Source organism: Lactuca serriola, chromosome 5 (assembly GCF_051521515.1).
Source record: "Lactuca serriola cultivar US96UC23 chromosome 5, Lser_US96UC23_V15, whole genome shotgun sequence".
Taxonomy (NCBI): Eukaryota; Viridiplantae; Streptophyta; class Magnoliopsida; order Asterales; family Asteraceae; genus Lactuca; species Lactuca serriola.
In genome coordinates this window covers 124,033,051-124,057,668 of record NC_136412.1, presented here as the reverse complement: position 1 = coordinate 124,057,668, position 24,618 = coordinate 124,033,051, and the positions used below count along the sequence as shown (strand labels likewise).

Sequence of the window (24,618 nt, the reverse complement as noted above, 5' to 3'; positions counted from 1 at the left end):
GTCCGAGGTTCATCGGACCATTCCGAGTCATGGCTCGGGTGGGCAAGGTGGAGTATAGACTGGATCTGCCAGTCGAGCTCAGCCAAATCCACAACACTTTCCATGTTTCCCAGCTGCGGAAGTGCCTAGTGGACGATTCAACAGTAGTGCCTTTGGAGGATATTCAGGTTGATGACAGCCTGAATTACATTGAGCGCCCAGTCGCAATCCTCGACAGGAAGTCGAAGGATTTGAGGAACAAGAGGGTGGAGCTAGTGAAGGTGCAATGGCAGCACCACAAGGGTTCAGAATGGACTTGGGAGCCGGTGGACGAGATGATGGAGCATTACCCCGAGCTGTTTCAGGATCGAGCAGCAGACTTCGAGGACGAAGTCTAAAATAAGTGGAGGAGATTTGTAGCACCTGGTTCCTGGTATGTAAATCTTATTGAGTATTTTTCCTTCTTTTTAGCCTTGGACTCGGCGAGTCATAGGTCCGACTCGCCGAGTAAGGACGGGACCCGGGACATGTTTAAGTTGGCGACTCGGCGAGTCCATATTCCGGACTCGACGAGTCACCGCTGTTGGATGAAACCCTAAGTTTCAGGGGTTTCACCCTATTTAAACGACGTTGTGTGCCTCATATCAGCCCCCATTGCGTCCAGAACACTCCCTCTCGAAGCTCTAACTCCTCTTTTGGTAATTTGGGTGATTTTGGTGCATTTCTTTGAAGTTTTGGAGAGAAGAAGAAGGTGGATCAAGAGGAGAGGAAGAAGATCCAGAATCTTTGTGCCATTTCAGAACTTCTAGAGGTATTGGACTCGAAACTCTCTCTGTCCCTTCATTATTATCTCGTTGAGAGCTTGTGATAGCCATTTCAAGGCTTCTTCTAGTCTTGACCTTTGTGTAATGAGCTTATAGTGTTGAGGGACTTTGGATCTAGGCATGTTTGGGCTCTAAGGGCTCGGATCTGTAGCCTTTATGGACCCTCATTGCTTGAAGACCCCTGATCTACCATTTTAAGTACATTTTGAACCCTAAAATACGTATTGGTGAATATCTACACGTAAAGTTGGAAACTTTACGTGTGATTCGTGTTCAAGGAGTCCAGATCTATGAATGGCATGGACTGGAATCGAGCAAATCTGTGTATTTAGTGGGTGCATGGCAATGACTCGGCGAGTCGTTCATGTGACTCGGCGAGTCTGTTCGCGAGTCTCCGAGTTTGTCCCCTTTTCGTAGTGTCGAGTGAGCAGTGAGTCACGGGGTGTGACTCAGTGAGTCGGAAGCTAAACTCATCTATGGAGGAACTCGACGAGTCAATGCCCTGACTCGGCGAGTTCAAGGCAATCTCCTTAGATCAAGAACAGACTCGGCGAGTTGTTCATACAACTCGGCAAGTCGCAGCATAAGTGTTCTTCGGATGAAGATGAACTCGGTGAGCTGTTCATACAACTCGACGAGTCTTAGCATAAGTGTTCATCGGTTGAAGATGAACTCGACGAGTTGTTCATACAACTCGGCGAGTAGGATGAAGGACTTGAATATCAGTTTAGAAGGAGAACTCATCGAGTCGTCGCCTAACTCGACGAGTAGAAACGAGATTCAGGACAATCGTTTGGGTAGGGACTCGGCGAGTTGGAAAGCCAACTCGGCGAGTCGGGTCAACTGAAAGTTGACTCTGACTTTGACTTAGGGCATGATCAAGGGTAAAATGGTCATTTTACCCAAAGGACAGTTAGCAGTGTTTGATTGAGTATGTTGTGGAAATTGCAGCCGGAGGATTTCCGGAGCAGCAGCAGCAGCAGTAGACAGTCAGTTCCCGATCAGATCAGCAGCTACTTCGAGGTGAGTTACCTTCCAGTAGCGGTGGGTCTACGGCCACAATGCCGACCCACCAGTAGGAGTTGTATGTAGATGATTGTCTCCGTGATATTCATCTAGGGATTACTACTACATGTGTTATGTTTATGTGCTAGTATGATATGATGCTATGTGCTAGTGGCAGTAGGGGGAGATAGTCCCCGAGGTATCCGGTCGGTAGGGCCGAAGGGGTAGTTATACCCAGCCATGTTAGATAGATCTGATATTGTGATACATGTTATGTGGTAGTAGTGGAGGGGAGGAATAGTTCCCCAGTATCTGGTCGAGAGGGCCGAAGGGGAGGCCAGCACCCAGATATGCTAGGCAATATCCGGTCGAGAGGACCGAAGGGGAGGCCAGCACCCAGATATGCTAGGCAATACCCGGTCGAGAGGGCCGAAGGGGTAGGTCGGGCACCCAGATATGCCTGACAATATATGTATGTTATGAGATTATATGGTATGTGGTACAGTGGGGGAACTCACTAAGCTTTGTGCTTACGGTTTTCAGTTTTGGTTTCAGGTACCTCCTCAGCTAGGGGAAAGGAGTCGGCGCGGTAGCAGCATGTCACACACACACACACACTCTTGTTTCCGCAGTTACGAGTTTATTCTGGGATTGATACTCTGATATTTGATTGATCGAATGTTGTGGTTTTCAATTTGGTTTTTCGATGTGAAATGGTTTAATCAAACAATGTTTTAACTATTAATGCTTTCATGTAATGTTTTATAACGAAATTTTTGGACGTGAAAATTGGGTCGTTACACCCCATGACTCTCTGGCCAACCTGGACCCAACAAATTAGGGTCATACACTTCCTCCCGTAGAGCATCTCAAATGGAGGTTGATCTATGTTGGCGTGATAACTGTTGTTATACGAAAATTCCGCTAACGGAAGATACGTATCCCAATTGTCGCCAAAATCCAATACACATGCGTGCAGCACGTCCTCGAGAGTCTGGATCGTCCTCTCACTCTGCCCATTCGTCTGAGGGTGAAAAGTTATGCTGAAGTGAAGACGAGTGCCCATCTCATCATGAAACTGCTTCCATAATCTGGAAGTGAAACGAACATCTCGGCCTGACACAACCAAAACCGGCACTCCATGACATGCCACCACGTCGCGTACGTAAATCTCGGCTAGCTTCTCAACCGATATACTCTCTTGGATCGGGATGAAATGTGCACTCTTGGCCAACCAATCCACGATGACCCATATCGAATTCACTCCACTTGCAGTCCTGGGAAGCTTTGTGATGAAATCCATGGTGATGTATTCCCATTTCCACATAGGAATATCCAATGGTTGCGTATTGTCGTGAGGTCGTTGGTGCTCGACCTTGACTTTCCTACACGTCAAGCACCGCACCACGTACCAAGCTATGTCCCGCTTCATACAGTCCCACCAATAATTAGGGCGAAGATCTCAATATATCTTCATCGCCCCGGGATGGATGGAGAACCTAGACTTGTGGGCCTCCTCCATCAAAACCTGGTGCACATCGCCCCAGTTAGGAACCTAGACCCTCCGATGCAGGTTCAACAACCCACGACTGTCATATTCGAATGAAACCATCTGGCCTATGATCCGCTCATACCTTCGACGCTCCATCTTCATACCCTTGACTTGCGCCTCCCGGATCCGCTCCAGCAATGGTTTAATCACTGTCATCCTCAGGCATATGTCTCGAATCGGAGCTGCAACCGCCTTGCGACTAAGAGCATCTGACACCACATTGTCCTTCCCCGAGTGATAAAGGATCTCATAGTCGTAATCTTTCACCACGTCCAACCAACGACACTGCCTCGTGTTCAGATTCGGCTGATCCATCAGGTACCTCAAGCTCTTGTGGTCCGTGTAAATGGTACATCGAACCCCATAGAGGTAGTGATGCCAAATCTTAAGGGTGAAAACCACATCCCCCAACTCCAAATCGTACGTCAGGTAATTCGCCTCATGATGCTTCAACTACCTCGAAGCATACACTATCACGTGACCCCGTTGCATTAGTACTGCACCCATACCCGTGATCGAAGCATCACAGTAAACCATGAAATCGTCAACGCCCTATGAAAATTCAGAATTGATGCCTCGCACAACCGCTGTCTGAGAGTCTCGAAATTTGCCTGCTGCTTAGGCCCCCAGCGGAATGTCACAAAATTCTTGGTCAGTCGGGTCAAGGGAGCAACAATCTTAGAGAAATCCTGGATGAATTTATGATAATAACTCGCCAAACCAAGAAAACTCCGAGTCTCAGATGGAGACCTCGGAATCTCCCACTGCATCACGGCCTCTACCTTGGCCGGATCAACCAAAATACTCTTATGATTGACAAGGTGCCCCAAAAATTGCACCTCACGCAATCAGAACTCACACTTGGAGAACTTTGCAAAGAGTCTCTCCCTCCTCAGTGTCTCCACCACCTCCCTCAGGTGCTCTTCATGTTGCTCCTGAGTCTTGGAATAAACCAAGATATCATCGATGAAGACTATCACAGACCGATCCAGCATTGGTCTGCACACGCGTTTCATGAGATCCATGAACGCGGTAGGGGCATTGGTGAGCCCAAACGGCATCACCACGAACTCACAGTGACTATAGCGACTCCTAAAGGTTGTCTTCTGCACATCGTCATCCCTGACTCGCATCTGGTGATAAACCGATCGCAGATCAATCTTGGAGGACGAAGATGCACCCAAAATTTGGCCAAACAAATCGTCAATCCTAGGGAGGAGATAACGGTTCTTCAATGTTACCTTATTCAAATCTCGTAGTCTATACACATCCGTTGTGACCCATCCTTCTTCTTCACAAACTGTATCGGGGGTCCCCGTGGCGGATTGCTCGGTCTGATAAATCCCTTGTTTAACAGCTCTTGCAGTTGTGTAGACAACTCATGCATCTCGGGAGGAGCCAACCGATATGGTGCCTTGGCTATCAGAGCCGCACCAGAAACTAGGTCAATCCTGAACTCTACCTACCTCTCCGGAGGTACCCAAGGCACATCCTCCGAGAACACGTCTGGGTACTCCCATACAACCGGTACATCGTGCAGAGTCGCGTTACCATTCTCCCATATATCCATAATATAGGTGACATAACTTGCGCAACTCTGCTGAAGGTAACGTCTCGCCCTCGCTGCCGAACATAAAGTTGGTCCACACTACGGCCTCTCGCTTTGAATCACCAAGCCTCCCCCACTTGGGGTCCTAACTCGTACTAGCTACTGCTTGCAGTTGATCACTGCCCCATTGGGGCTCAATCGGTCCATACCCACGATAACCTTATTCCCTCGCAGGGGAATATGGACTAAATCCACGGAATACTACTCATCAAAAAACTGCAGTGTACATCCCCGGTGAACCCCACGACCCAAACGGTCCTATCATTCGTAATCTCTACATCAAGGGGGGCGGTCTAGCTCCCCCAAAGCTCCAACAAATCGCTTGCTAAGCACGAGCGATACAAAGGATTAGATGGCCTCCGAATCGAACAATACAACAGCTGATATACCGTTCACTAAGAACGATCCTATAACAAAACACATAAACATAAGCGACAAATCAATACAAATAAAGAGATAAGGAGAATATACATACCCATCACAACATCAGGAGCTGCACTAGCCTCCTCTACTGTCACCTGGAAGGCTTGCTCTTCTCCACAAGCGCCTCCATCCGACCCTGACGACCATCAGTAATCCTCAATGTAGCAGGGGAGGGTGTCGCCACATGTCCTGCTGTTGCTAAACTCGGGCAATGGGACCTCTTGTGTCCCTTCTGATTGCACTGGAAGCAAATCAGATCAGATACTGTGGTGGTGGTAGTAGTAGTACAATCCCTGCTGACATGTCCAGTTCGGCCGCACTTGCCACAACGGTTGCGACCCTGCTGGCTCCTTGATTTGTGATCTGATACCTTGGGCTTTTTGCCCAAACTCCCTGTCTGAACCCCATCTGGTTTCCTCTTCCTCTCCATCTCCAAATCCATATCCCTCTCCCGAGCTCTCGCTATCATATCCTCCAGTGTCTTGCAGCTAAATTGGCTCACAAACTGTCGTTTATCGCTCCTTAACATCTCATGGTATCGGGTCTTTTTCATCTCCTCGTCTGCCACGTACTGCAGAACAAGAAGGGCCCTTTCCCTAAACATGGCAGTGATCTCTGCCACCGTCTTAGTCGTCTGCTGGAGATACTAGAACTCCCGTGCAAGCTGCTGCACCTATATCACAGGTGTGAACTTGGTCCTGAACCTGGTCGAGAAATCATTACAGGTCATCGCATTGATAGTGGCATCATCCCCAATAGCTCGTCCAAATTCCTCCCACCAATCCCGTGCTTTGTCCTTCGGGAGGTAGGAAGCAAGTCGGACCTTGTCCTCCTTGGGACAGTGGCTGGAGCGAAAGGCGTTGGCACCATCCGCCAACCACCTACTACTAGCAATGGGGTCCCTATCCCCATGGTAGTCTTGAGCCCTACAAGCTCGGAACTCCCTGAATGTTATCGTGCGTGCCCCCATCATGGCTGCCATCTCAATGCGGAATGCACCCCAACCTCTCATCAAGAATCTCCAAAATACCCTCCTTGACTGTACCAAAGATCACAGGAGTCAGGTCAATAATATTGCATGTGATATCAAATGAGATGAACTCCCTCATTTGATCATTGAGCCGCCCACCTCTAGAGCCCGAGCCTAATCCCTCGCCTGAGCCAGAACTGCGAATCGGTCTAGTATGTAGTGTCACCATACTGAAAATACACCATAACAAACATCAAAATACTCATCATAACTCGAAGGATCTCACACACTACAAGTTCCCTGGGTTCATCTCAGCCCTTCTTAACTTGAGTACAGATCCTCTTCTTTCAGTAGTACGAGGCTATACTACCTTCCACATCTATCCGTACTTTCCTCAATAATTTCCTTGACTCCACTAAGTCCCTTTCACTACTACTGCTTTCGCGCTAATCTCATCCTAGGCTTACCCTAGGGTAACTTCCGACCCACTCTCCGCCATCAACTACATAAGAAGTCTCTGCTACCTTTGCCTACTAGCTCGAGAATACCATTATATATCACTAAGACCGGATAATTCTTCAAATGAGAGGTCTCTCCCTACAATGGTTGGACTCAGACAAGAGCTGCGCAATAGGGCTAATCCTAACCTTCTGAAATTATTCAATCCTCGTAATATGTAACTTAACGTATTCGTTTGCTAGTTAATTAAATATAACCAGAACTCCTAAAAAGCACAAACCAAGCAACATTCGAGCATTGAGTAATCAAAACCAAGCATATCCTAATCAAGCCATCATATCACTGACTAATCCGTGCTAATCTCATCCTAGGCTTACCCTAAGCATCCTTCCTAGATCCTTAGCCATAATACAACATGCAGTTCAGATATTTACAATTCATATCATAACATAAATGTGTATGAGTAATTTGGGAGAACTTACTTGAGCTCGGCTAATTGCATGCACCATGCCATTTTCTCTTTTCAAAATCCTTTAATAAAAATGGTTTTCTTTTGAATAACTTATACCAATTTTTGAATAAAAAACCCAACAATTGGTATCAGAGCCATTTTTGCAAGATTAGTTAGATTATTTGTTAAGTTGATGAAATCTTTGTTTTTGGAAAACATTGATGATTTTCTCTCTGCAAGAAAAATCCATTCATATATCTATGACAACTTTTAAAATATTTATAATTGTTATTTTATGACTAAAAGTTTACATGCATCTTTTTAGTGATAAAATTTGTCATAGAAAAACAAAGAGTTGTTTAATATAATTTTGAGTATATAAATGTGTATGATATGCATAAACTAGCCATGGACATTTATGTTGTTGCATGTGTTGATTTATTTAAAATGGTTGTAATTATTTATTTATTCATATGGTATATAATAATTAAACAGATAGTTTTCATTTGTTAGTTTTTGTAAGTAATAGATTAGTTTTAGAAATAATTTATTTATATAAAAATGTAATAAATGAAGATGATGACAATTTTAAAGATCATAAATTTATAAACTTGATTTTATTAAAGTTTCTCAAACTTTATAAAATTGTTTTTATAAACTTGCTACAAAGTGTTGAAGTAAGTGGGAGCACATGAAGACATTAGAAGATAAATGTCCCTTATCTCGCTTTAGGAATGGACTTGATATTTTTGTGATGACTCACAAACATGTCACTAATTTATGGCTTGGTTTATGCACATGTGTTTTTAATATGTCTGCGTCGTTTTATATTTATGTTGTTATTATTATGTTATGCTTGATAAATTAGATTTCAAATGCAAAATAATATTTGAATATAAATAAACATCATAAAAGAGTTTGGTTTCAATGAAATTTACCTTCTAACATAAGATGGTAAAATAGTTTTAAAATTAAAACAAGCTTTATCGTTAAAACTAGTAACCGGTAAAATATCGGGATTAAAGTTATATAAGTTTAAAATAGAGATTTATAAACTTATCAAACTCCAAACCTTAATTTATAAAATGGAGTTTTATTAAGAGGATTACAATATTCTAAAGCGACTTAATACTAGCTATTAAAATTTGATCGCGCCAAATTTATAAAACCAGATTTTATAACATAACATTGTTCAAATGTGATTTTACATAAAATAAGTTTTTTTTAAAGTATATCATGGCTTATTGAGTGCACGTAATAACCACGATAAATGTTTTTTTTAAACTAGCATTATAAAAACATCAAAGACCCCTTACGAACCTCAAATCTATGCAATCTTTTTTGAAGAACACCTGCACAAATCTTGTATACACTAGTAGGATAAAGGTCACCTAACCGCTTAGTGTTATCTTTCGATGGCCGGGGTGTTTTCGCGATTTCAATAACCAAGGTATAGGCTGATTATACAAGTTGTTTAAACTCGATGATTTGATCGAAAATCTTTTGTGATAAAAGATACATAAGCAACGGAGTTATGACGCATAGATGAGATCAAATATATCTAATTAAATTTGTTATTAGTGATCTCATAAATCTAGGAATTATATAATATATAGTAGAATATAATTGATAATCGATATCTACCGGTTTGGATTCAAATGAATGAGATAAAAGATATCTAACCATTTATTTGTTTTGCAACTTGGATCATAGACTTTGATAATTAATGTTTTTGGAAACTAAAAGGGTATTAATTATTAAAGATTAAATATTGAATATACTAAATAACTTTAGTTAAAATTTTGTAGTATAAATAATCTACTCTCATTACCATAAATTGTCATTTTCTTTAAACGACTTGATAAAACAATAACATTCAATAGACACAACATCAATGAATGAGTTCATGTCTTGAGAGACAATCTCGTGAGAGATGTGAAATCATATAATGTGAAATCATATACGCTTAAAGATCCTAGTCCTAAACAAATTGCTTTGAGTAAGAAACGTAAACATGATACCTAGTAAAGGCATCACCATGATCCTCAATATGCTTTTAACATCACACTAGGAATATTTATTCATGACTTCCAACAAGTCTTGAATAATTTAGATGTATATATCTGATGATATAACGGGTTAAGCAATATTCCAATAAATACAGTGATATTTGCTTTAAACTAGTTCAAACAATGGAATAATACAAGGCTAAAAAGAGTTGTCGTGTGTGATCTAAGAGGCCCAAGTTTTATGGACTAAACACCTTTAAGCCCAAGAAATCCAATAAGCTCACATAGATGGATCTTGTTTATTTTATGGAGAAATTAGACACTGGAAGAGGAACTGCTCCTCTTATATGAAAAGAAAGTCTGGAAGAGACTAGTATTTCAGGTATCGACTAGATAGAACTAGAGGTGACAAAAATTGACACGACACGAAACCCAACACAAAATAAACGGGTTTGGGTAAGATATTTCAACCCATTTAAATAAACGGGTTGACACGACACGTCACAAAAATTAAATGGTAAGATTAGGGTTGAGAATTTCAACTCGAATATGACTCGAAAATGACTCGTTTATTTATATGCAAGTTTTTTGAATTATTTAAATAAACTCAAAAGATACAAAACCAAAAGCATAAGTAAAAGAAAACTTTCGAATTGAATTTTTTTGTAATGTTGAAATAACTTAGACGTCTAGATCAAGATTTCATTTCAGTTTTCCATTCTCTCCCAAACTACCCAGTCTCTTTCATCACTCTCACATCCTCATGAGTCATGACCTTGTCATCCGCCTCCTCAACTCCCATTCTTTTAATTTTGTCATCTAAACTTGCTATGACTTCATCTATTCTGTCTCCAAACAGTTAGTTTTTCCTTTCCGACTACCAAACTTCTACTCTTTCAACATGCTCAATCTTTTAACCTCACATGACACGACATATTTCAAGGTATAGCCCTAACCTGAAACCCGACACGAACTCGACACGAAAATAAACAGGTTGACACGAGAAGACACATTAATTAAATGGGTCGGGTTAGGGTCAAACACTTTCAACCCGTTTAGTGTTTCGACTCGACACGAACCCGACACGACACGATTGCCACCTCTAGATAAAACTCATGTTTTTCATATAACACTCAAGTATTTGGTACTTAAATTTTAATCTAATATTTGTAAATGACTTGCAAATATTTACAGAAGAGTAACCACCTGAGCACAAGTAAGTTGGAACTACACGCTCGAAGTTTAGTTTATTATTTATGCTTAGAACATAAATTACTTGTAATATAAAACAATGTATGTTTTAATTTAGTTTGTTTATATATATATATATATATATATATATATATATATATATATCAGTTATTTTATTAAATGTTTGATTATTTACTTAATCGTTTTTCATAACGATTATATTCATATTTTGAAATGATTAACTTCTATTAATAGAATTATAAAGTAAATATCAATATTTTAATAAATAAATTAAATTCTATATGCAAACACTTTTGAGTTAAACTTGTTTTAAATCAAACTTATCTATGACATTGTTATATTTATTATATAAATGACATTTCCATATTCCAACTTCAAAAAGAGGATATTTGAAGACAAATAATGTAATTTATTTGACATATGTAGATCTTATTTATATATAAATGATTCCTAATCATATTTTCATTATTTTGTAGAGAAAATAATTATTAAGGAACTATACATTGTGATGTATGACTTCCGTTCTAAGTGAATGTCTAAGATTTAATGCAAAATATCAATAAACTTTATTAACAACTATCGTAGTTATAATTATATTTTACATGGTAAAGCATAATTATGAAACCTTTGTTGAAGTTTTCATATGGAAAGTTGAGATACAATCCAGTAACATCATCTAAAGCTTTAGGTGAAAATAACGGATGGATTAGGCCTTACAGGATAAAGTTCACTTTCTAATCGGTAGAAACTAGGGATGAGATTTAGAATCGGAAAACCGGACCGGAACCGGACCCGTTAGAACCGGAATATATAGAAACGGGTCCGGTTACGGGTTTAAAAATTGGCTTTATCCGGGTTCCGGGTAATCTGGGTTTGGGTCCATTGGGTCCGGGTAAACCGGGTCTAAAATCCGGAACCGGTTTTTGGAACCGGAACCACTTTTAGGGCCGGAACCACTTTTTGTGAAACGTTTACAAGATGCATATCTTATTCGTTTCAACTCCAATTGACATACGGTTTTTTCCAACATGTAGTTTAGAGTTTGTATATGATTCTAGACTATAAATTTGTCATTTTTAGTTTTATATTCATTGACTTACAGTTCTCAAAAGTTGAGATACCAAAGCTGAAAGTTTTTAGTTTTTAGTTTTTTTGTATTCGGTGAAAGTTTTAAAACATGCATATCTAATTCGTTTGAAGTCGGATTGACATGTGGTTTTTTTCAACTTCTAGTTTACAGTTTGTACATGAGTTTAGACTATAATTTTGTCATTTTTGGTTTAATATTCAATGATTTACAGTCCTCCGAAGTCGGGATATCAAAACTGAAAATTTTCAACTTTTCAGCTATTTGTTTTTGTACTTTGTATTATGTGAAAATATTAACACAAGTATATCTCATTCGTTTAAATTCGGATTGACATGCGGGTTTTTCCAGAGTGTATTTTAGAGTTTGTACATGATTTTAGACTCTAATTTTGTTAATTGTGGTTTCGTATTCAATAAGTTACAGCCCCCCAAAGTCGGGATATCAATATGGAAATTTTCAAAGTTCAACCCACTAAGTAGTAAGTAATTACCAAAAAATTCCGGTTTTTTCGGGTTTTCCGGGTCTAAACCCACTTTATCCGGTTCCAACCTACCCACTTTGATGTTTTCGGGTTTTCCGGTTCTAGACCCACTTTACCCGGAACCGAACCGGAACCGGTTCCTATATACCGGTCCGGTTTCCGGTTCTATAAAATCCCGTTAACCGGTTCCGGACTTTCCGGGTCCGGGTCAATCCGGTCCGGGTTTGGACCCACTTTCATCCCTAGTAGAAATTGTTGTCCTCTGTGTTCTTGGGATGATACATTAATCATTATTAACTGTATACGCTTTCTTTTAAGGATGATTAATAACTAGATATAATAATAGAAGTACATATTCGTTCCCCATGTATTCGACATCCTTACTTTTCTAAACTATGTTATTTATGATCATGTACACTACTTGGTGTAGATAGTCTCAATTTTGGTTTATTCAGTTTTATAAATTTAAAACTAGATTTTTATTTAAAGGTTATTTTATAGACTGTATTTTACACACCACCTACCTATATCTACCTCCCCATTTATCCTACTACTGTTGAATTCAAAAATATGTCTGACCTTAAATTTATATAAAGATAAAATTTAGACTCTATTCTTATATTATTGCTAGATCCGAGATGTTTTATAGCGTCAGATTTGCATATAATTCATTTATTAAAGGGTGAGTCTTCGTTTAGGTTTTTGTTCATTTGTATTTTTTTTGTATGTTTGTTGTGTTCATTTATTTATGGTTATTTAGCATTTTAACAAATGAGCATAAACAAACACAAACAGAAAAAATTTCATTTCTTTATATGTTCATGTTCATTTATTTTGTACGGTTGAAGTTAAACAAATGGGCAAACCTTGTATTATTTGTTTATAGCCTAAAATCATTGGTTAAAAATAAGTTTTTTTTCCTTTTCAAAGATTTTATATTTTGACTTTTTTAGACCTAGTTTTTCTTTTTTTTATTACTTGTTATTTTAGTACCCGAGCCAGTTACCAACATGTATTTTTTTTTTCCATAAAAGACCTTATATTTTGCAATTTTTTTGTTTTTATATTATTTTTTTCAAAATAAACTAACTTTAACATATTCCTTGTGATTCCATTAACAAAGTCGGTTACTAGCAGGTAACCTTATTTCTCTCTAACTCACATGCATTCTAAGCATCGATCACCTAAAAAAATAATCGATTCTAAAACCCTATGTCACGTTTCTGCTCTTTCTTATACACCATGTTAGTTCCTATATCTAATTTTAAAACCCTAGGTAACCCTATATCATCATGCCCCACGACTTTTTTCATAAGATTGTTTGTTTTCAAATGTTATCACAATTTCATAAGGTTTAATGGTATGTTTATTTTTAACAGTGTGTTGGGACAGTTTGACAAGTAAGTTAATATATTTTATCTTTAAGCCCATTTTTGTCTAAAGTATTTTTCAATGTTTTACAATGCATACTACATTTATTTGGCGCCTTATGTATGGTGGATCTCAAACATTAGTTATTCTTTACATATGTAACCTCCAACATGAAATCACATCTCTTCAACATTGTATAGATGGAGGATTTCAGACATTAGCTTCATGTCGGGGGTTACAAAGCTAAAAAAATCACTAATGTTTGACGCCTTGTCATCGAGTTTAAGATTGAGGGAAAGGAAAATAAAGGAAATGAAAGGGAAGGAATGGAAAGAAAATGGAGGGAAAAAAGAAGGAAAGAAAAGCGAGGGGAAGGGGAACCCTCTATTTTCTTTCCTTCTCTTTCCTTCCTAATCATCTCATTTTTTGGAATAGAGATTTTAAGGGAAAAGACTTTACTTTTCTTCAATTTCTTCTCATTTCCGCCTATAAATGAAACTCAAGAACAAACTTCATTTTATTCCTTTTCTTTTCCTCTTAAAACAAAACTTAAGAACACAACCTCCCTTCCCTTTTCCTCCTTAAAAAAAACTTCTAGAACAGGACGTGAGATTCTCCGTACATAAAGTGCCAAATAAATTTTATATTCAATGTAAAATTTTGATAAATACGTGAGACAAAATAGGCTTAAAGGTAAAAATAGCAAGTTACTTGCAAATCTGTCCAATACACCATTAAAATAAGTATACAACCAAACCTTAGGAAAATAGCCTTGGGACAACAACAGAAAACATACTTAATCTTGTGAAAACAAACTTATGACAAAAAATCAATATAGGAGCTTCATCCTTAAAATAGTATAATTCCATTTAACATTCATTACTAAGGTGGGTAGTTAATAGCATTGTGATCTCGGTGGGATAACGTTTCTCAGGTGTTTGCAAAATTCTGGTTTCAAATAGCATTCTGAAATATCGGAGCCGAGATTATCGTCGATATCAGCCGCTATTTCACCGATATTTCTATACCGGCATCCCGGTTTTTTCCCGCTATTTGATTTTTTGAGATTTTTATACAAATTTATAAAAAAAAATACTTTGATATGGATTAGCCCACAACTTATAATATTATAATCTCAATCACATTTTGTTAACCGTTGTGACCAAATCAGAAATTGGAAGAAATCAAATGGAAACAAGTTGGAACAGATAAAGATATAAAGACTCGGTTAATTTGTAATTAAACATCGGTTAATGCATCTAATTTGTAATTGTAATCAAACCTCAGTTATGCATTTAATTTGTAATTCTTTTTGTGCAACGGGTTATAGTTTTAACTTGTAAACATGTTAGTTTTGTGATTATATATATATATATATATATATATATATATATATATATATATATATATATATATATATATATATATATTAAAAACCTTAATCCCACCGTGAGAACCGCTATTTTAAATCACAGCAAGTGACCGCTATAAGATTTTAGACCGCGATAATTGTATAGTTACTAAGTTTGTATTCCTAACTTGTAGGTAAAAACTATTTCAATGGACCAAATATAGTGTATAAGAAGAAGAAACATAAACATGACCTAGGATTTTAGAATTGGTTATTGTTTATCTAATCAATGCTTAGGTCGTACGTGTATTAGCAGGATATAAGGATACAAGTTTATCTCTTAGTACCCGGCTTCATTAATAAAACAATAAGGAATTGGTTAAAGTTTGATATATATATATATATATATATATATATATATATATATATATATATATATATATATATATATATATATATATATATATATATATATATATATATATATATATATGAATTTTAGGTCTAAAAGGAAAAAAGATACAAAATATAAAGTCTTTTACGGAAAAAAAACCATTTACCGGTTGTCATTGGTGAATGGTAACCGGCTTGGTTCTGAAATTACAAGTAATATGTAAACTCTTAGTCTTTTTTGAAAAAAAAAAGTCCAAAAAAAATTTATAATGTCAGTTTTTATATGGAAAAAATCCATTAAAAATGAATAAACTCATATTATTATTCTTCACATATAAAACTATGTAATGAAACTATATATATTATATATTTAAATTTAACTAAATTTATAGACATTTTATACATATATTATATAACCATTATGGACTCTTTATTTTTAAATTAAATTAAATAAAAAGAAATTGTATGAAAGATAACCAATTTTGATCTGATTTTCATTTAAGGTAAACTTGTTATACCATAACTACCAACTTAAATTTACTACATAATCCTACTTTATAAATCATAACATACATTCATTCATTCATATAAACCCACCAAATAAAAAACAAAGAGACTTACAAACACCAGCCATGCCATCCTGCACAAAACAACACATGTTGTAAGAAAAAACAATAAACTTCCAAAATATTCATGGTAAGTAACCCTATTCATATGGACCATAAATCTTTTATTAAACTTCCAAACCCTAAACATATTGATGCCAAAATTTCATTATCACCAAATCCACAATGTTATTTTACCCTTTTTCACACGCATACAAACATATCAGTGTCACAAACAACCTTTTTGGTAGGACAAAGAATTTGATTTTTCTTTTTTATTTTTTTGTTGATCGACAACAATCAATCTAAGGGTCCAATGCATCATTTTGTTAGCCAGAATCTTGACAAATAAATGAAAATCTATCAAAGAAAAACCTCTAAGACTTTAATAAACGTGTTAGAATATCAAAGATACCTAAGAATCAAGTGACAGCCATGTCATCTTCATCTTCGTTTTCATCTTCATCTTGAGGCTTTAAAGGCCCCTTGAAGGAACTTTTATCATTGCCAAGAAGCTCACGAGCTGCTTTTTCAAGAAACTCTTGGGCAGCAGTTCGGACAGAAGGTTTATCAGATGAAAGATACTTCCTCTTCTTACTAACATTTCCAGATTTTACCCCCTCTCGTCTACTGATTTCCCTCATGTTCTTTCTTTGATCTATCAACAAATATTTCAGTAACTGTATCAATTATCAGAAAACAAAACCTAATTAAAGAACGCCGTTGTTCACCTACCAGAAGTAAGGTCAGGCAACGAATGCTCAATGAATCTGGTTGCAGCCTGATAGTTTAATGTAGCAGAAGGTCGCAAGGGGGCTGCAAGAAGACATTCACATATACCCAAATTAAGATGCCATTGACGTTGGATTTCTTAAAAGTTCCATACTTTGGAACTGGAATAAAGTATTTGGGAAAAAAACTTACCTTTGCTCAAATTTAAAGACCTATCGAGCTTCTCCTGATACAAGTTCAATCGCTCCTACAGTTCCAAGAACTTGATAATTAACGAAATGATAATGATGAAACGAAGTTCAATTGAGCTTCCAACAAACCCAATTTGACCCAAATGCAGCAAAAACGTGAAAAGGCACAAAAAAAACCCTACAAGTTCCGATCTGACAGGATGGTCATCTGGGTCGACGCCATTGCAACGCAACTTCACTGAGAAACAAACAAACAGTTGCAAAATTAGATGTGATTGTGTGTTTGCAGAAGAAGGGAGAAAGAGAAATAGATACATGTGAAGAGTGTTGTGGTGGCTTTTGCGAGCAAGAGGAGAGATTGAGCACGCTGAAGAGGGTCCAATTCGGAAAGAGTATCAGAGTCGCAAAGAGGCAAGAAATCGAGGAAATTAGTTTGGAATTCTTGAAAGTTGATTGAAGTTCTATTCGCTGCCTCCGTTATTGATTCCGGAACTACTCCTCCTCCTCCTCCGTCCATCTTGGTGGTTTCTTTGGTTGTGACTTGTGTCGTTCGTTTTTAACCTGCAACCTCCAAAATCTCGAGCGCCGCTAAATTGAGTCGAAGAACAGAGTTTTTGTGGAATTAGGGTATTTTCTTTTTGTATAAAGTTAAAAAAAAAAAAAACATACTAACAGTTTTTTATTTTAATTATTTTTTATTTTAATTATTTAATTCGATAAATTGTTGATCTTTCCCGTTTTTATTCATTTTTCCGTAGATTTCAACATGTTAAACTGATAGTAAATCCTAAATATTATTGGTTATGGCATTCAATATATTGAACGACATATTTTATTTATTTAGGTATTTGTTGTTGATATTCCATCCATTATTATAACATCTGAATCTGATATGTCATAATAACTTGATTGATTGGCATCTAATGTGACATAATAACTCGATTTAGAACATATTAAAAAATTTAGTGACATATTTGATATAACTGAAAAAAAGTGATATAAGAAACAAATATTTTATAATATTAACCCTAATATTATTTACATATTTTTAATAAAATAAAAGTAACATATGAATATCTTAAAGTATTAAGAAACATAATGAGTCTTTGCCTACTAGAACCTTTAACTTTAAGGAAATTGTAAAAGGCAGAACAGAGGATAAGATTATGCATCTTTATGTCTTTCTCGCTAGGATCTAGCTAGCTATACAAGGGAATCACAATTCCTTCAAATTCCTTTAACATATGAATCAAACTGAATTACTTTCTTCTTCTCTATTTATTTTGCTATAACACTTTTTATTTATATTTATATTTCAATCTATTGTTTTAGAAAATATAATTAGTTTAACGATCACAATTAACGATAAAAAAAAGTTTCTAATAATTATATTTTATAATGCCACAATGTTGATAAATAAAAGATGAATCAAATCATACTCTATTTAATTATTTGGTTAGTCAAATCAGATCATCACCAAATTATATCCAGATCCAACTAATTACACGTATTATTTTTTTACAGATCCAAAACATTATTAATCAATATTTGATATGCCTTACTGTTAATATATAAACCTCTAAATTTTATAAACTCGTTTTCACTATCTATAAATATTTTAAAGATTTATGAATAGGTCCAACCGATATTAATTATTAATTAATAATGTACTCTATATATATTATGTTAAATTATAAAACAAAAAGAAAATATTTTTATAATACTAAAATATAATAACATCAACACCATTTTACTTAAAACTAAAAACAAATTTTTTGCTAGAAAGAAATTTTATAAACATACTCAACATTGCTTTGAAGGTGTTAACTAATTCTATCTAATGGTGTAATCTATTGAAAATAATATTCATTTCATTTTTTATTATGTGTTTTAGATAAATTAAAAAAATATAAAACATAAACTCAATATTAGAGAAAAAGGTAAAAAGTAAAATACAAAGTATAGATAACAAAATGGTAGACCGCCTCTGAAGCCATAAAGTAGATATAAACAAATTACCGGTTTCGAACTAGTCTTGAAAAAGGACCGAAACCAAACCGTCTAAGACTGATCCGAGACCTCTCTCAAAAAAGACTAAAAACTAAAGTTTGTATACATATAATTTGTGTTAAACTGTTAATTACATATTTTTTTAATCTCACATCATCCAACTTCTTCCCTTCTTTCTTTTATTAAACTTTAGCATTTCATTTTTATTAAATCTTAATGCATTATTTTGGTGTTAATAACATATTTTATTAATGGAAAAACTCAAAAGCGAAACCGAAAAGGCACACACAAAAATCGCAAGACCAAGACCGATAAATTTAAAAAAAAAAAAAAAAAAAAAACGACACGAGACCATCCAGCCCGGTCCGAAAAAAAATAGATTATTCCAAAACTAACTCAGGACCGTTCTAGGAACATCGATGTGCACGTCTACTAAGTGATCGTTCACCGGATCCATAGGATCTCACATGAACTTTGAGCGCACTATTGTATAATAAATTCATGGAAGTTTTTTGAATTTACCATAATGGATATTCTTAGGTGGCTAGCATAAGGGACTAAAGGCTACTCAATCTCTTTAAAGTTAAATGTTCGACCTTTTTGAAATTACCAAAGTAGATACTCTTATTTGAAGTAGTTCTTAGATTAAAAACTTTCTACAAAAAAAAATGTAAACCCATACTCTCAACCTCCTAAAACCTCGTTGCCAAACACACCCATAGTGGTTTATTTGCAACTTTTAGCAGAATTTTACCAAGACAAGAGAAGAAAACGAAATTGACATACTTGACCCCATATGCTTTGTACAACGTGAAGGGAATATCTTGTACTACGTTTGACATACTAAGACTGAAACTAATGAAAGGTGACTCTGCCTCAATCTCTCCTATGTAAAAAAAAAAAGACATAAATACCCTCCTAGTCCTATTCATAAGAATATCCAGTCAAATAATTATTACCAACAACAAACAAAATGACTTTTCCTTTACATTCAAACCGAAAAAATACTTAAAAAAAAATTATAGACATCTAAAAAAAGTATGGTTTGAGGTAGTGTGACTTCTACCAACATATATACTACCAACAAAGTAACAAACACTATGATGATGATGATGATGATGATTGATTTGTTTTTGGGGCATATTCATTCATTCATCAGCAGCATTTTTTAGTTTACCCTCATCCACTTGTTCTATTTCTTGTGCTTCAGCAGCAGATGCCTGGATTGGCTTCTTGAATTGAACCAAAATCATGGTCATGTTGTCACATCCCTCTCCTGTGGATGTTGATGGAGCCAAACATTTATCAAACACTCTCTCACATATTGTTGAAAGTTTACTTTCCTGCATAATATTATAATATATAAACAGTCACTTTTAACTTTTAAACACAAGGGTATAATGGTCAATCGCTTTCCTGTATAAGTCCAATAATTAGAACTTACCACTACCAATATATATAACTACAAACGGTTGTTTACGATTTTAGTTTTTCTCAAATAAACAATCATTGGATATTCATAATCACTTGAATACAAGGGCAAAATGGTCATTTACTTTTGTGCATATGATTCCAAGAGTTAGAATTCCCAAATTATAACGATAACCAGCTATTTAGAATTCTAATTTATAAAAGTTCCCACTCTCAAATAAACAGTTATTAGTTCTTTAGAATCACTAAACATGAGGCTAAAATGGTAATTTGCTTTTTTTTTTTTTTTGCTTAATTCCAACGGTTAGAATTCCCAATTTATTACTATAAACAGTTATTTACATTTTTAATTCACAACTGTCCTCAAATAAACAAGCAATTGTTGTTCAATATCGCTTTTTAACAGAGTGGTAAAATGGTCATATACTTTCTTGTATAATTCCAACAGTTAAAATTCTGAATTTGTAATTAGAAATAGCTATTTACAATTTTAATTTATAACACTTCCTAAAATAAACAGTCATTTCTTATTTAGCATCACTTTTAAACAAAAGGGTAACATAGTCATTTACTCGTATTCAATTAATCCAAAAAAGAAAGATATTATGTTTTTACAACAATTAATCCATACATCATTTAGCTCTTCTTTTTTAATTAATCCAGAAAGTACATTGGTCAGTATAGGACTTTCCTCGTTAAATCCAAACCTTTTACAAATTTGCCCTTGATTATTTTTTCATCCACTTTTTCAGATGTGCCATTATATTATTTTCTCAAATATCTTTTAGACATTTATTTTAACACTTAATGGGAAAAAAAAAACAACTTACCGATTTCAGTTGTTCATGAACAAAATCCACTAATTGTTGGCTTGACATGCAATCCCTGAATAAATGAAGTAAACAATTCAGCACTAAGAAAAAAAATAGCATTGTACTTTCCTACTTTTTTTAATTATAGAATTATGCTTCCATTTTATCTTATTACAACATTGTACTTTCTAATAAAAATGTAGTACTCTTAATTCATTTAGTTAATTAAAAAAATGAAAAAATAAATAAATAATTTGATGACATGGAGTGTTGGGTATACGTATACCCCATGGGCTTATAAAAGATATTCTAATTTAATTAACAGAAAGTTAGTTTAGACTTTAGAAGAAAATAATTACATAAATAAAAAATGAGTCATATTGGAGAAAACTGAAGAAGCAGCCCTTACCAGATACCATCACATGCCAGCACAACAAAATCATCATCATCACATAGCTCAACCTAAACAAAAATATAAAATTTATATCAAACATAAAAAATGAAATTAAAGAATTCCAATTACTCTATAATAATAATAATAATAGCAAAGGGGCTTACAGTGTTCACATCAGGATTTGCAGTAACTATTTGCTTTTCAGCAGACAAAAACTTGTTCTGCTTAAATTCCATGTCACCTGCACAATTATTCATAATTACATTTACATCACCATTACTAAGGAAAAAGATAAAACGGATAACAAGATAAAAGAACACAAGGGCAAAAAGGTAAAATACCTATAGCTCTTGTAAGATTAAGACTACCATTAACTCTGCCCGCATGAATAAATCCACCTGCTTTAAGTATCCTATCTCTCTCAACCTCAAGCCCTGGCTTGTGATCTCTTGAAAGATTGTATGCCTGCAATTTTTATTTACATCAAACTTGTTTTGTATATTTATCAATTATCAATTATCATAATAATAAAGGAAAGATTGTTGATATTTGATATTATTTATTTATTTATTACCTCCCCCTTCCTGGAAATTACACATCGGGAATCACCAGCATTTGCAACAATCAGTTGATTGTTTCTCATGATAGCAACACATGCTGTACATCCGGATGTGGGCCCCGTGAAATCAGAATGTGGACCCTACAAATAAAATATGCTATTATTATAACCAAAAATAATAAAAATAAATTGCTGTTTTTTTGGAAAGAGTACCTCCTCAAAAGCCCATTCATCGAGCTGATGACTTGTTTCTCCTCCTCTTGGAGACCATATGAGAGACTCAATGACACCTGAGAACTTGTTTATTCTATCTCCCAAAACAGATAACTCCCTCCACCCTCTTTGTCCTCTCATCATCTCATCCATTCTGCATTATAGAAACGGAATCGGTCATTCCATTGGATACGATGGAATCAGAGAAGGAATGGAATCCGTCATTCCATTGGGTTGTTTGTTATGCCTGATGGAATGTATTGGGGCCATTTATGAAAGTAATTGATTGTTTTGTTATTATAACCTGACTTTGGTTCTAATGAGATTTTATTATGTTTCATTTTCAAGCTTGGTAGATTACAAATTCCACATTAATCAAAAAATAATATATAGAATGATAATTTTCCATGTTTCTAACAGAACTAAAAAAAGAGGATCATGACTATATGAAGAAATAAAACAACAGATAAATTCAGTTGAAGTGTTTCAAATATATAACCTTATAAATGACTTCTCTACAGAAGTTTCAATATCTCCACTAGAATATGCTTCATGCTTCAGCACTTGTCGATGGAGATATTTAGCACAAAACTTGGCAACCACTTTACCTGAGATGAATAAAGTAAAAACATCAAAAGTCAACATATATATATATATATATATATATATATATATATATATATATATATATATATATATTAAGTAATGATTGGTACACACCTCCATGCCCATCATATACACCAAAAAAAGAGGTAGAATGGTCGAGGTCAGGAAGTGCTGCATGCTAAAGAACACAACCAAAAGAAACAATTATGTTTTAATTTTCTAATATGTAAAGATTTGGAATTGATGACATGGCATTTCATGAGAAACCAGGTGCAAATATTGCCAAAAATGAAACTCCAAGCATCAAAAAATAGCATTCATGTATTTACCTAATCAAAGTCAAATGTAATCTATTTATCCAAGAAAAATGATAACAAATTAATTCATTCCATTTTCCATATACATATAGAAAATCTTAGAAACTTGGAAGTTGGAAGTGATTATCTACTTACAGCATCTTCCATTGTTGCACGCCACCCTTGCATTGATGATAAACCATATTTGACCCTTCCATTCTCACCATCTTCAGAGAACTTTTCTGTTTTAGGAGTGCTGAGATATGTACCCATCTTTTTACCTGAAATTACAATAAAACCAACTGGTCGAAAACGCATCGATGAGCTCTTAAAAGTAATGATAAGAATATTCACATGTCAATTGTTTCAAGCATCAAGCTCTGCTGCAAAAAGTCATTTAGGCCCCATTTGTCACATAGGAAAAAACATCATGTATAACTGAAAATAACCCAATGGAGTAGAAGATCCTTCAGGAACCTTGTCAATTTCATTCAAAAGTCAAAACCAGTCTAAAGATGGATTGAGACAAAGGATCCACACTTGAAAAAAACAGTCCATGTTTACGAATAAGAAAAGTGTTTCAATCGTCGTCTTTCAACTCCCATATAATCGAGAGATTTGGGATCAAATCATGAGAACTGAAAATTATTCCCAGATTTCTAGTTAACGAATCGATAGAGCAGGAACAGGAACTGAAACTCCAAAATCGAGATCGTACGACATGAACTTATCAAAATCACTGATGAATAAAATAGTGATAGTTTAGGGGATTTACTTACCTAGATTGCCCGATTGGGCTGCCAAACAATTCGATTAACAAACCGAACCAAATTCGATTGAAGCTTCAACAAAACCAATCGCTATCAAGATTCGCGGGTGCCCTAGAAGACCTAAGGACTTTGGGAGATGAAGATGGTAGGGTAGGAAAGAAGAATGTCGACGAGAAAGAACAACTGTTCAAGGGTGTTAGTACGGCTGGTGTGATGCACAATACGATCTGGAGTGACGTGTGATGACAGAGGTTTGTACTTATCCATGGAAAACCGGTTGCTACTTTTACCTTTGACTCTGAGTCAACTTTCAAACCAGGTGCCATGGCTGACTAGATGGTGAGTGGTGAGTGGTGAGTTAAAGTTTTCAACCATATGAAAAAGACTAAACCATGGTTTGGAACGTGGTTTAACATGGTCGATAGCCTTACAATAGTATTCAACTTTTAGCATTTTATATACCTCATCTTAAAATAATAATAATAATAATAATATCTCAATTCCTAATTTTGCTTCAAAGTTGTCATTTACCTATTGTACGTAATAAAAAAAAATATTTGTTTTTTACATTATCTTTCCTGTCAATAGAGACGTACAAACTACGATCTAGATCTGATATAGATTTGAGTTTTGATTACGTCAGCAACGATCTAATTCAACTTTGATCCAATCTGGTTTTGGTTTGGTTCGATTTTCCCATTGTAGTTTTGGCCTGATTTGGCTGATCCAAGTTTTTACAGGTTTAGGCCAAATCTAGAAAGTTTAATATGTTTTTGATTCTAAATAATGAAAGACTAAACAATGGTTTGGAACGAGGTTT

The 24,618-nt window shown here is 35.5% G+C and overlaps 2 protein-coding genes across 2 annotated transcripts; both read right to left on the bottom strand.

Annotated features, from left to right (window-relative positions):
* Nucleotides 1-15,640: 15,640 nt before the first annotated feature.
* LOC145052922 (Sas10/Utp3/C1D family) lies at nt 15,641-17,319 on the bottom strand. Its single transcript, XM_079000845.1, has 6 exons — nt 17,023-17,319; nt 16,890-16,945; nt 16,709-16,763; nt 16,520-16,600; nt 16,200-16,442; nt 15,641-15,819 (listed from the first exon to the last, which is right to left on the bottom strand). The coding sequence occupies exons 1-5, from the start codon at nt 17,222-17,224 to the stop codon at nt 16,207-16,209; spliced, it is 630 nt and encodes a 209-aa protein (XP_078856971.1). The 5' UTR covers nt 17,225-17,319; the 3' UTR covers nt 15,641-15,819; nt 16,200-16,206.
* A 2,301-nt stretch (nt 17,320-19,620) lies between these two features.
* Nucleotides 19,621-24,062, bottom strand: LOC145052921 (putative protein phosphatase 2C 21). The gene is made up of 11 exons (XM_079000844.1): nt 23,808-24,062; nt 23,185-23,309; nt 22,847-22,910; nt 22,626-22,734; nt 22,127-22,280; nt 21,929-22,054; nt 21,696-21,819; nt 21,519-21,595; nt 21,370-21,422; nt 20,979-21,033; nt 19,621-20,060 (listed from the first exon to the last, which is right to left on the bottom strand). Exons 2-11 carry the CDS (start codon nt 23,299-23,301, stop codon nt 19,866-19,868), a joined length of 1,074 nt encoding a protein of 357 aa, XP_078856970.1. The 5' UTR covers nt 23,302-23,309; nt 23,808-24,062; the 3' UTR covers nt 19,621-19,865.
* Nucleotides 24,063-24,618: the final 556 nt, after the last annotated feature.

Coding starts and splice junctions, on each gene's coding strand:
- LOC145052922 (XM_079000845.1), bottom strand. CDS start 17,224: ATGGACGGAGGAGGAGGAGGAGTAGTTCCGGAATCAATAACGGAGGCA. Junction 16,601..16,708: donor GTCTTTAAATTTGAGCAAAG/GTAAGTTTTTTT, acceptor GTCTTCTTGCAG/CCCCCTTGCGACCTTCTGCT. Junction 16,443..16,519: donor GTTGCCTGACCTTACTTCTG/GTAGGTGAACAA, acceptor ATTTGTTGATAG/ATCAAAGAAAGAACATGAGG.
- LOC145052921 (XM_079000844.1), bottom strand. CDS start 23,301: ATGGGTACATATCTCAGCACTCCTAAAACAGAAAAGTTCTCTGAAGAT. Junction 22,281..22,625: donor GTAGAGAAGTCATTTATAAG/GTTATATATTTG, acceptor TCTATAATGCAG/AATGGATGAGATGATGAGAG. Junction 21,820..21,928: donor TAATTTCCAGGAAGGGGGAG/GTAATAAATAAA, acceptor TAAAAATTGCAG/GCATACAATCTTTCAAGAGA.